A 12,614-nucleotide genomic window follows, 5' to 3' on the forward strand; every position below is an offset into this window, starting at 1 on the left:
GCCTGCTTCCCTTCCTCTCTCTCTGCCTGCCTATCTGCCTACTCGTGATCTCTGTCAAATAAATAAATAAAATCTTTAAAAAAAAAAAAATAAAAGGAAGAAAGATATTAACTTTTCATCTAAAGCTACTGTGGCAGAAGCTGCAAGCTATCCCCGAATTACTCACTCTCCCATCCCCTTAGTTACAACATCTATTCAGTTATTTTTTTACAAGTCAGCCTCCTTTGCAATTGGAACGGTCATATGAGGAAGTCTTGGCCAAGGGGTGCAGGTAGAAGGAACGTGAACACTTTTTAAATCCTATTTTATAAGGATGCTGCCTGCCTGCCCCTTCCTGGAGGGTAAGGGTGAGCCAGCTCACCCATGTGGACAAGAACACATATTATAAGGAAATCGACCTTGTGGACCACTTCATGGAACAGAGGTACCTACCGTTCTTCAGTGCACCGCTACCTCTGGAATGATGCATTTAAAGAAATACACCCTCTTATTTGAGTCACTCTATTTTGGGGTCTCCTTGTTACAGCAGCTGAGCTTGAATCCTTCCTAATAAGAGTTCCCTTGAAGCTAGTCCTTCACAAATTCAAAATACCACAAAGTGATTTACTTACATTTTCAAGCTGACCCCGTATAAATGCTAAGTTGGCCATCTGAAAGCAAATTACAAATTGTTTTTCAGTTTAGAGCACTGCATTCTTATTTCAAAACTTCTAAGCTAATGATTCCCTTTTGCTTTTACCCTCTGAATAAGAAAAAAAGAGTTCCAAGAAAAAGGTATTTAACTAATTTGTGAAAATCAAAGGACAGCAATTGTGTGAGCGTAATTAGCTGCACAGTCTTTGCGGATGATAAACCAACTTTGGCTCCATTCATCACTGGAAAAAACAAATACTAATGACATTTATTTTTGGCCTGAGATTTAAATTTCATGTAAGTGAAGGGTAATAAAATGTTAGTACCTAAGGGTCATATAATAAAAATCGAAACCAAAAGAGAACGTAGTAAAAACAAAACCCAAAGAGCTTCACAACACCCTGAAGGTCAAGAGGGTAAATCAGGAGAGCGAACAACCCTTCTCTTACATCCACCCTTCACCATCAGTGGCTCAGACTGGTTAGAAGAGTTACCAAATCGTAAGTGTAAGTGATGGCCTTCTTGTTATCACTCTGATAGGCAAGACGAAGAGCGTCATGTAAAATCAGCTCAGCCTCTTCTGGCTCATCTTTCATGATGCTCAACTGAAAAAAGAAAACAAAGAAAGGAATAGAAAACGAAATGTAAAGAAAGCAGATGTATGTGCTACCACACAGAAGTGGGTACTGCCATACATCCCAATACACAGAAGATAGCTATCCACTCATTCGTCAAATATGTACTGAATTCCAGCTGTGCACAAGGCTTTATGTCTACGACAGTGACAGGGAGGTCCTCTTCCTTTGCAGCTATGTATCTGCAGCCACACGACAAAGTTCTGGCCAACAAATGCAGACACCAGGAATGTGAGTAATTTACTGCACTGTTTTCTAAGGAAGTTGCTTGTCTGACATCTTTTTTCCCCTCCTACAGACTGAAGGTAATCCTACAGGACAAATAAACTTAATTATAACTAATGATATAAACTATGAAGAAAAGCAATGGGAATTACAATAAGGGGCCCCCTCTAAATGCGAGGCAGAGAAGCCCTCCGAGGAAGTGACAGTTATACTGAGGCAGGAAGGATGAGAGTCAACCAGGAATCATGGGGGAAAATGACCCAGAGAGCAGGGGATGAACAAAGGCCCAGCAGGCTGAAGAGAAGGATTTTCCAGAACCATTCAAGAGATAAAAGGAAACATATGTGAAGGGCAGACTCGGTGAGCCAGAGACTTATTGCTAAATGGGTGGACAGGGCAGGGGTGGGGTAGGTCAGGCAGGGCTGTGCAGGCCACAGTTAAGAAGTTTGGATTTTATCATAAATACAGCGGAAAGTCACTCAAAATTGTTTAGGCGAATAAGTAGTATGATTCAATTTACATTTTTGTTTTTTTGACTTAAAAATTTTTTAAAGATTTATTTATTTTAAGAGAGTGTGCAGGTGGTGGGGGGGATCCTCAAGCAGACTCCCCACGGAGTAGGGAGCTGGAAGTGGGGTTCGAACTCACAGTCCTGAGATCATGACCTGAGCTGAAACCAGGAGTTTGAGGCTTAACGGAGGGAGCCACCCAGGTGGCCCCCAGTTTACATTTCTCGCTGCTGCATGGAGAGTGTGGCAACAGGGCAGGCAAAACTACCAGACGGCAGGCTGTGACAATGTGGCCAGGATGACAGCAGAGGACACAGAGAAAAGGGCAGATGGATTCCAGAAATACTCTGGATTTGGTGGCAAGAGGAACTGTTGCTGGGCTGGAAGGGTACTGAGAGGCAGTGATAAGGTACCCGCGAGTTTTAAGACTGAGTAGGAGATTTCCAGAGGGAAAAACTGGGTAGACAGTGGCAAGGGGAAGATGGTGAAGGGACGTGCTGGGGAGGTTTCTGAGATCAACAGTCAGGTGTGAGAGGTAGGTGAGGCCTCGAACTGGAGAGGGCATGTCAGTAGCACACTGCAGCAGGGGAATATAAATTTGGATGTCGTTAGCACTGAGGCGGCAGCAAGCCCGATGGCAGACAGGAGATAACCTGAGGACGACAAAATAGAAAAGAACGTGGAGAAGAGGAAGGCTTTAGCGAAAGAACAGAACCCAACTGTGCACAAGCAACACTCAGGTGCATTTTCTGGACGCCACATACGTGCCCGCTTCTCGACGCCAGCCCCTTCGGTCCAGCTGGCTCCCTGACAAAAGCAACTACATTTCCGCTCATTTTGCTTGGATAAAAAAGCGATGCCCGTGGTGCCCCCTCCATCTGCACTGGGGACTGCAGCGGTCTGACTGCAGGCTCTGGAGTCTGACAAGCCTGGATGGATGCCAACATCGCCCCCCCACCCCCAACCATGACCCATCGAATTCCGGGCAAGTCTACCCCCGGAGTCCCCCATCCAGCGTTCGGGAAGCTGGAGCGAGCGCTGCGTATCCGCAGGGCCAACGAACGGGCCCCGCTCGCAAAGGCCGCCTCACCTTGGCTCTCTTCAGCAGCTGGATGATCTCGGCCTCGGTCTCGTCCGCCGCGCCCTCGGCGGCGGCCCCGCCCGCTCCCTGCCGCTCCTCCTGCTCGTCTGCCGCAGCGGGCCTCGAGAACCAGGCGAGCGCTGCGGGAAGGGGCTCTGAGGTCACCGGGCCCGGCCTGCGCCCCGGTCCCCGCCCGGCCGGCCCCGCCCGGCCCGCGCCCCTCACCTGCCAGCAGCGGCAGCAGGCCCGGGCCTCCGCCGCGCGGCGCGACTCGGAATGCCGGCACCGCCACCTCAGGCGCCCGGCCCCCCGCGGGCCCCGGGAGCAGGCGCGCCGAGCAGGTCCGGCACCGCCGCCCCGCGGCCCGCAGGAGGCCTCGGCCCAGGCTCGGGCTCAGGAGCCGGTACATTCTCGCGCGGCGTCCTCGGCGCACTGCAGGCCCGGCCGGGTCCCAGGACGGCCCGCCCCCAACGCCGAGCGCCCGCCGGATTGGTCGGGCCGCGAGATGGGAGGAGGCGGTGTCGTGGCTGCCCGCATGCGCGTGACGCGCGCCGACGTCCCTGCGCCTCGCCCCGCCCCCGGACGACGGCGGGAATTCTGCCCAGAGCCGTCGGAGCCTCGCACCTCCTGGGCTTTCCCGGGAGGCTAAGTGCCTGGGACGGCATGGCCGTTGCTTTGCCGGGAGCCACGTTGCCCGCTGTCGTCGAGGAGCTCCTGAGCGAAATGGCCACGGCGGTGCAGGAGAACGCGCGAAGTACGGGCCGGAGGGCGTGCGTAGCTGCGCTGTGGGCGGTGGACCTGGCCAGGCCCGTGGGGAGGCGAGGGGCGGAGTTCGCTGGGCCTGCGGGGCGCCGGGTTGGGAGCGCTGACCCCGCTCTCTGCTAAGTCCTGGCCTCTCCGGGCTTTTTTCTCCTATGGCTCTATTCCCAAACCCCATTTAGTAATAAAAAAAAAAAAAAAAAAAAAAAAAAAAAGAAAGAAAGAAGAAGAAAAGAAAAGAAAAGGCGGATTTGTGTAGAGAGCAGGCAGTGGTCCCAGTAGGCGGGCGGAGCCCCAGGGAGAGAAGGGCTGGGCGCTGCCGCGAGACCCGCGAGACCCGCGAGACCCGCGAGAAGGGGCCTCCTCGGACCAGGAGGGCTCAAGGGACGGAAGGGGAGGCGAAGTTTTGAATTTTTAAGCTTGCCTGCGGTCTTTTTCTCCCCCCTCCAAATCTTTAACATTAATCTTCGCGTACACTGTGTACGCCAGATAAATATTTCAGAAGCACGAAACGCAAACGCATATGCAAAGATTGGAGTAAATAGGGATATTGTGAGAGTACTTTTTTTTTTTTTCTCTGACCAGCAGAGGATGCTCTGTGACTGTTGCTTACGAAAATCACCCAGGTGATTTTAGATGATAATTCTAATCAAAACGCATCGACCAGTTAGAAATACTCAATCACTGTAAAAAACGGCCACTTAGGGGCGCCTGGGTGGCTCAGTGAGTTAAAGCCTCTGCCTTTGGCTCAGGTCGTGATCCCAGCGTCCTGGGATTGAGCCCCGCATCAGGCTCTCTGCTCAGCGGGGAGCCTGCTTCCTCCTCTCTCTGCCTGCTTCTCTGCCTGCTTGTGATCTCTCTCTCTGTCAAATAAGTAAAATCTTTAAAAAAAAAAAAAAAGGCCACTTAATAGTGCAGACCTCAAAACTTCCGCTTTTTCACTTGGATGGCTTTTGTTTTAAAAGGACTGCACTTTGAAAGGGTTTATCTTGAGGTCCCGTGTTTAAAGGATTGAGAAAAGTAGTCCATACTGACACAAGCATCATATATATATATATTTAAAAGATTAGGCCAGCCACGTATTCAAATATGTTCAGATCCCCAAAAAGGATAGGGGAAGAAAACAGTCTTGTTAGCTGAAGCAGTGGTTGCCAAAAGTGGGCTCTGTCTGGATGGGTTAATCCATACACTGCGACACTCTTAGCTCATGGCTCAGGCAGAGGGACCACTGCCATTGATTCATGTTTATTTCCAGCAGAACCATCTCCTGTTATTTTAAAATATTTGTTGTACATAGTGATACACTATTCCTGATCCCCTATCCTTCAGTGATAATATTTTTAGATTGAGATTCTGAGTTTATGCTTGTATGATGATGTGATAGCAAATCACAGCTGGGCCAGGTGGGAAGCTATGTTTACTTTTCCTTTCCTGTGTAACTTTTTGTTTTCCCAAGAATTACAACTTTTCTGGTTGTGTTTGTATGTGTTTTAGTTTTCTTTTTTAAAAATATACGTGTAGGGACGCCTGGGTGGCTCAGTTGGTTGGACGACTGCCTTCGTCTCAGGTCATGATTCTGGGACCGGGATCAAGTCCCGCATCAGGCTCCCAGCTCCACGGGGAGTCTGCTTCTCTCTCTGACCTTCTCCTCATTCATGCTCTCTCTCACTGTCTCTCTCTCAAATAAATAAATAATCTTATATATATATATATATATATGTATATATATATATATACACACACACACACGTATAATGTATTATTTGCTTCAGGGGTACAGGACTGTGAATCATCAGTCTTTTTTTTTAATATTTTTATTTATTTATTTGACAGACAGAGATCACAAGGAGGCAGAGAGGCAGAGAGAGGGGGGAGGGAAGCAGCCTCCGTGCTGAGCAGAGCCTGATGCAGGGCTCAATCCCAGGACCCTGAGATCATGACCTGAGCCAAAGGCAGAGGCTTAACCCACTGAGCCACCCAGGTGCCCCTGAATCATCAGTCTTAATGCAATTCACAGCACTCACCATAGCACATACCCTTCTCAATGTCCATCATCCAGCCACCCTATGCCTCCCCTTCCACCCCACCCCCCTGGTTTTTTTAGTTGTCTATGTCTAAGTTTAGTTGTCTGTGTAATTCAATCTCAAATTCTTTACCCGTATTCTAAATCTCTACTGCAGGGGCACCTGGGTGGCTCAGTGGGTTAAGCCTTTGCCTTTGGCTCAGGTCGTGATCTCAGGGTCCTAGGATCAGGCCCTGCACTGGGCTCTCTGCTTGGCGGGGAGCCTGCTTCCCCCCTCTCTCTCTGCCTACTTGTGATCTCTCTCTCTGTCAAATAAATAGATAAAATTAAAAAATAAATAAATAAATCTCTATTGCATATGTTCAGATAACTAAGATGTTCTGTATGAGTTTCATTCTCCTGTGGAAATCTCTCCTAGAACCCAGACTTGTTCTAATAGGGACTGACTGCCCTCCTAGCTAATTTCCTGCGATCTTCCTTCACCCTTATTATCCTAGGAATTCCTTTGCCTGTGTTGAGCAGTATGTTTAGTATACCTACAGTTTTCTTTTTCTGGGTTTACTATCTTATTTTATACAGCACATTCTCTAGTACCTTCCTGAAGAAGAGTACATGAAGTATACTTTTTGAAGCTTTACATGTCTAAAACATTTTTTCCAACCTCGCCCTTAAATGATAGCTTGGCTAGGTATTGAATTATATGTTGGAAATAATATTTCTTCAGACATCTGAAAGCATTATATCACTTACCTTCTATCTCCTTAAACTTACTTTAAAAGTTTGTGTTATTTTAGCCACGCTCCCCCTGCCCCCAGCTTCATTTCCACCTCCAAAGCTATCTGGTGTCACCAATTTCTGAGGGTTTTAGGGGAAAGAAGGTAGTGGACTTTGGAGCATAAATGAGCTTATTGTTGTTTGGCTCTCTCCATTGCTAGCTTAGGATTCAGTTTCCTCAGGTCTTGTAAATTATTTTCCAGTATATCTTAGCTGTTTCTTCCTGCCCTTTCATCCTGAGGAGCTTATGCTTTTAAAGAAAAATCCTTTTATTATTGTTTAGTGGGGTATTTGGAAGGAGTAAAGTTAGATGCATAGACTTAATTCACCATCTTATACAAAAATCTTTTTGGTTATAGACTTTCTGTGATTTTTGTGTCTATGGCCACTGGTTTAACTTTCTTCCCATTCCCACTGATTAACTTTCTTCCCATTCATGTTTTACAGTTCCTGACGAGCATCTATTATCGTAAGTATATATCCTGTTATAATTGTTTTTTTTTAAAAATCATTAACATGTTCTATTTAATTTTTTTTAAGATTCTTATTTATTTATTTACTTATTTAGAAAACTGGGGGAGGGGCAGAGAGAGAGAAAGAGAAAGAGAATCCCAAGCGGACTCCTTACTGGGTCCAGAGTCCGACAAAGGGCTGGATCCCATCACCCTGAGATCATGACCTGATCCAAAATCAGGAGTCAAATGCTTAACCCACTGAGCCACCCAGATGCCCCAACCATTAATGTGTTTTGTTTTGTTCTTAAGATTTTATTTATCTTGTGTACGAGAGATCGTGCACAAGTGGGGGGAGAGTCAGGCAGAGGGACAAACAGGCTCCTTGCTCATCCCTCCAATGAGGGATGTCCCAGGACCCTGAGATCAATGACCTGAGCCGAAGGCAGATACCCAACCAACTGAGCCACCCAGGCACCCACCATTAATGTGTTTTAAAAGCCAGATCCTTTCAACACCAACTCTTTATTTTTAAGAACACTTTTTTAAGATTTTATTTATTTATTTGACAGAGATCACAAGTAGACAGAGAGGCAGGCTGAGAGAAGGGGAAGCAGGCTCTCCGCTGAGCAGAGAGCCCAATGCAGGGCTCGATCCCAGGACCCAGAGATCCCAACCCGAACCGAAGGCAGGGGCTCAACCCACTGAGCCACCCAGGCGCCCCACCAACTCTTTATTTTTAAAAGTACTCTTACTAAGAACAGTGTTTTCTTGACATTGTTAAAAATCTGTCCAAAGCCAATACCATTCTTGACAATACAAGGTATTCTTGTGTTGTCCTATTCCCCCCACCCCCTTTTTTTTTTTTTAACATTGTTGAAGTAGGGCTGCCTGGCTCAGCATCTGACTCTTGATTTCAGATTGCGTCATGATCCTGGGGTCCTGGGATTGAGCCTCACATTGGGCTCCCCACTAGGTGGGGCGTCTGCTTGTCTCCCTCTCCATCTGCCCCTCATCCTGCTCACGTGCGAGCACTCTTTCTCATAAATAAATAAGTCTTTAAAAAACAACAAAAAAAAAAACATTGTTTTAGTAGTTGTAGTTGTTATACTGACACATGAAAAAGAAATTAGAAGCATGCCTATCTGTAAGGAGTTACCATTATTTGTAGATGATAGAAATGTTTTAAAATCCAAGAGAATAAAGGTTTTTTATTAAAGAGATTAAAAATTATTTTCCCTCAGGGGTGCCTGGGTGGCTCAGTGGGTTAAAGCCTCTGCCTTCGGCTCAGGTCATGATCCCAGGGTCCTGGGATCGAGCCCCGCATCGAGCTCTCTGCTCCGCGGGGAGCCTGCTTTCTCCTCTCTCTCTGCCTGCCTCTCTGCCTACTTGTGATCTCTGTCAAATAAATAAATAAAATCTTTTTAAAAAAAAATTATTTTCCCTCATACACAAAGTTCAAAAATATAGCTACAACAAAAAAGTGAAACTTACCTAGGAATGAGTAACATTTAATTGTGTATGCATTTGTACACCTAATGTTTAATAGTTTAGAAAGATATACTCCAACCTATGCCAGTGATGATTTTAGAGGAAAGAAAAGAAAATTTAGGTTTACAAAAGGTTTTAACATTTCTCTACTAAATTCTTTGTAGCGATTATTATTAGAAAATAAATTACTTCTAAAACAAAGAAAATGGGCAAATATAATAAAAATGTAAATTAGCAAAAACTTTGGGGAAAAGGGTAAATCTTCCTAGTGATCATAAATATACAAATTAAAATAATGACACAACTTCCCATCTTTAAAACTGGCTACCACAAAAAAGATGTTGGTAAGAATGTCCCAGATGGGGGCGCTTAGTGGGTTAAGCGTGCTCAGGACATGATTCAAGTCTCCCGGGATAGAGTCCCACATAGGGCTCTTTGCTGAGCAGGGAGCCTGCTTCTCCATCTGCCCCTCGTTCCTGCGGATGCACTCTCACTCTCTCATTCTCTCAAATAAATAAAATCTTCTTTTTTTAAAAAAAAAAAAGAATGTCCCAGATGTTGCCAAGAACATGGAGAAAAGGGTAATTGATACCCTCCTGATAGAAGTGTCAACTGGAAACTAATCTGGCCACAGGCCATGGAGCTTTAAAACATGCACATGTTCTTTGGTTCACAAATTCCATTTATAAGAGTGTATCCCAAGGAAGTGCTCATGCATGTTCATCAAGATTTTACAGTGAGTATATTCATGCAGTATTGCTTATGGTAGCAAAAACAGAAACAGACCCACCTGGAAACAGTCTAGTGATTCACATTAGATTTAAGAAACTCTATCTAAACACAGAGTTTGGGGGAGAAGCAAGATAATTCATCTCTATAGTGGAACTCTTTGTAACCATTAAGAGTGAATAAAAAAAATACTCAGGAGGGTGTTCACCATAAATTATAAAGTTACAAAGACAGGCATAAAAATTCTTACTAGATTCATATTTAAAGTTAATCGTGATTAATTGATAAAGTTATGACCAAATTTTATTTTTCTTTGCCCATAGATAATCTTAATGTTTTAATGAAAAATTTTTAAATTCTTCCCATTCTATTATTTGTTGTATCAAGAGACTAAATTGTTGGAAAATGAAGAATTTGAACATTTTAATCTTGAAGATAGTAGCTCTACATGTTTTGTGTCAGATCACATGAGTTGTTTAAAACATTATCTTCTATTTTAGTTCAACTCATCCATTTTATTTTCCAGTTTATAAAAATAACTCCTGCTTATTAAAAAAAAAAAAATGTTCTTGGTTGGGGCACCTGGTGGCTCAGTCAGTTAAACATCTGCCTTCAGCTTGGGTCAGGATCTCAGGATCCTGGGATTGAATCCTGCATTAGGCTCCCTCCTCAGCAGGGAGCCTGCTTCTCCCTCTGCCTCTCACTCATGCTTTCTCTCTCAAATAAATAAAATACTAAAAAAAAAAAAAATGTTCTTGGAAGATAAAACATGAAAAGCATCAACAATCATACCACCCAGTGATAATCACTGTTACAGTTTGTGTTTGCCTTTTTTTAAGGTTTTATTTTGAGATCATGGATTTTTTTTTTAACTTTTTTTTTTTAAGATTTTATTTATTTATTTGTCAGAGAGAGTGAGCACAGGCAGACAGAGAGGCAGGCAGAGGCAGAGGGAAAAGTAGGCTCCCTGCTGAGCAAGGAGCCCACTGTGGGACTCGATCCCGCTGGGATCTCGACCTGAGCTGAAGGCAGCTGCCTAACCAACCGAGCCACCTAGGCGTCCCAGAGATCATGGATTTTCTTAAAAAAAAATTCTAACATGGGGTGCCTGGGTGGCTTAGTTGTTAAGCGTCTGCCTTCGGCTCATAATCTCAGGGTCCTGGGATCGAGCCCCACCAGGTGCTCCCTACTCAGCGGGAAGCCTGCTTCCCCCTCTCCCACTCCCCGTGCTTGTGTTCCCTCTCTTGCTCTCTGTCTCTCTGTCACATAAATAATCTTTTTTTAAAAAAAACTTTTTTTTAAACATGATTGAGAGTTTCTAAATACCTAATTTTGTACCCAATCTTTCTCACCTATCATAAGAATTTCCCCACATTTTGGGGGGATTTTTTCTGATCTGTCATTTAAAGGTGGATAGCCTTTATTACTAATACAAAAAGTACAAATGACTACCCATCAGATGCTCAACATGAAAGTTTGATAATACTCGTATTGGTTAGGATGTGGGGAAACTCGAACTCATGAAGTGCTGGTGGGACTGTGGTTCCCACTGTGGAAAGCTATTAGCAACACCTATGAAAGCCGAAAAATGGGGGCGCCTGGCTGGCTCAGTGGGTTAAAGCCTCTGCCTTCTGCTCAGGTCATGCATGATACCTGGGTCCTGGGATCGAGTCCTGCATCAGGCTCTCTGCTCAGTAGAGCCTGCTTCCCTTCCCCTCTCTCTGCCTGCCTCTCTGCCTAATTGTGATCTCTGTCAAATAAATAAATAAAATCTTAAAACAAAAAAAAGAAAAATGCACACATCCTAGGGTTCAGCAAGTCTAATATAAGCAGGAAGAATTCCCACCTAAGTGCATCAGGGACATATACAGGGATAACTGGGTATTATTTATAATGTAGAACAGAAACGGAATGCCTATCAGCGTTCTTAAAAAATAAAATACATGTACACACAGTGGAACGTTACTCAGAAATTAAAAATACGTATGTCAACATGCATCATTTTCAAAAGCACAGTGAATAAATATCTTTTTTTTTTTTTAAAGATTGTATTTATTTATTTATTTGACAGAGAGAGATGACAAGCAGGCAGAGAGGCAGGCAGAGAGAGAGGAGGAAGCAGGCTCCCTGCTGAGCAGAGAGCCTGATTTGGGGCTCGATCCCAGGACCCTGGGATCATGACCTGAGCCGAAGACAGTGGCTTAACCCACTGAGCCACCCAGGCGTCCCGTGAATAAATATCTTTTTGTGTTCTAAAACTTATGAAACAAGATCACACGCAGGTGCGTGTATGCGCATGTGCTGTGTATACATATTCAGTGTACTTTGTCAAATACGATAGAAAAACATTAACAGGAAGGAAACCAGTGCAATTGGGAAGAACAGGAAGCAGTATGATGTGTAAACGGGGCTTTTTCCATAAACATGTTAGCATTCCAGGGGGGTTAACATTATATGGGTTTTTGCTGTATTGTCTTTTTTTCCCAAATTAAAATGAGTTTTTTTTTTTAAATGCCAAAGGTGATCCCTTGGGTTAAGTTCCTATGGTGACTGGGAGTGGGCGTCTAACGTGAGAACCTCTCTGTTCCCCAGGCTGAAGTTCATCTTTGGCTCATCGGCCGTCCAGGCTTTGGACCTCGTGGACCGACAGTCCGTCACCTTAATCTCATCACCTAGTGGGAGGCGTGTTTACCAGGTAGAAATCTAGAGGTGGGGATCAGGTCAACAAGGAAACACCCCTGACGACCAAATGTTTTCAAGAATCCCACTATACCCTGGCTAATGAAAAGCAAATGACCCAACTTTAGAAAATCAGTGTATTAGTAATGAAGATAAGCTAACTAAGACCTCCTAACCCAACCTGGTAGCAATGTATGGAACCGGCAATGACGGGGAGCAGCTGTTTTTTAAGTCTAATGGCTTGGAGTTGAGTTTTGCTTCCTTGTGTTTGATAACAGGCACTTTTCTCCCAAAAGCTGTGTTGACACTTCACCTTGTTCCTTATCTCTTGCCTACAAGCAAAAGTCAGAATGCATTTTGAGGTCCTTCTGCATGCTCAGATTCATCTACCAGCAGTGTTCTTTCAGAACTGCTGCCGGCAGACTATGCTCCAGGCAGATTGTCTACCTGGACTTTAGTTTTGTCCTCTAGAATTTAATATGCATAGATCTGTAAAGTAATAGCCTCTTATCAGAGACTCTGAGAGACTCAGATTTCCATGTGTTGTTGATAATCCTCCCCAACCCTCCAAGCCCAAGTAGGTATTATCTTGCAGGAAACTGAGATGCAAAAAAGTAAACTCAT

At 44.7% G+C, this 12,614-nt stretch overlaps 1 protein-coding gene across 2 annotated transcripts in view; it reads right to left on the bottom strand.

The window, feature by feature from the left end:
• TTC19 (tetratricopeptide repeat domain 19) overlaps window positions 1-3,565 on the bottom strand; it is a 29,971-nt gene extending 26,406 nt beyond the window's left edge. Inside the window, exons 1-4 of one of the 2 annotated variants that reach the window (XM_032319759.1) lie at window positions 3,309-3,565; window positions 3,093-3,223; window positions 1,128-1,238; window positions 612-650 (exon numbers count right to left, since the gene is read on the bottom strand). In XM_032319759.1, coding sequence (XP_032175650.1) covers window positions 612-650; window positions 1,128-1,238; window positions 3,093-3,223; window positions 3,309-3,492 — 465 coding nt within the window. In that variant the 5' untranslated portion in view covers window positions 3,493-3,565. The remainder of the gene's footprint in view (window positions 1-611; window positions 651-1,127; window positions 1,239-3,092; window positions 3,224-3,308) is intronic. The other variant, XM_032319760.1, reaches the window with a different exon arrangement.
• Window positions 3,566-12,614: the final 9,049 nt, after the last annotated feature.

The sequence above is a fragment of the Mustela erminea genome, chromosome 18 (assembly GCF_009829155.1).
Source record: "Mustela erminea isolate mMusErm1 chromosome 18, mMusErm1.Pri, whole genome shotgun sequence".
In the NCBI taxonomy this organism is placed as follows: Eukaryota; Metazoa; Chordata; class Mammalia; order Carnivora; family Mustelidae; genus Mustela; species Mustela erminea.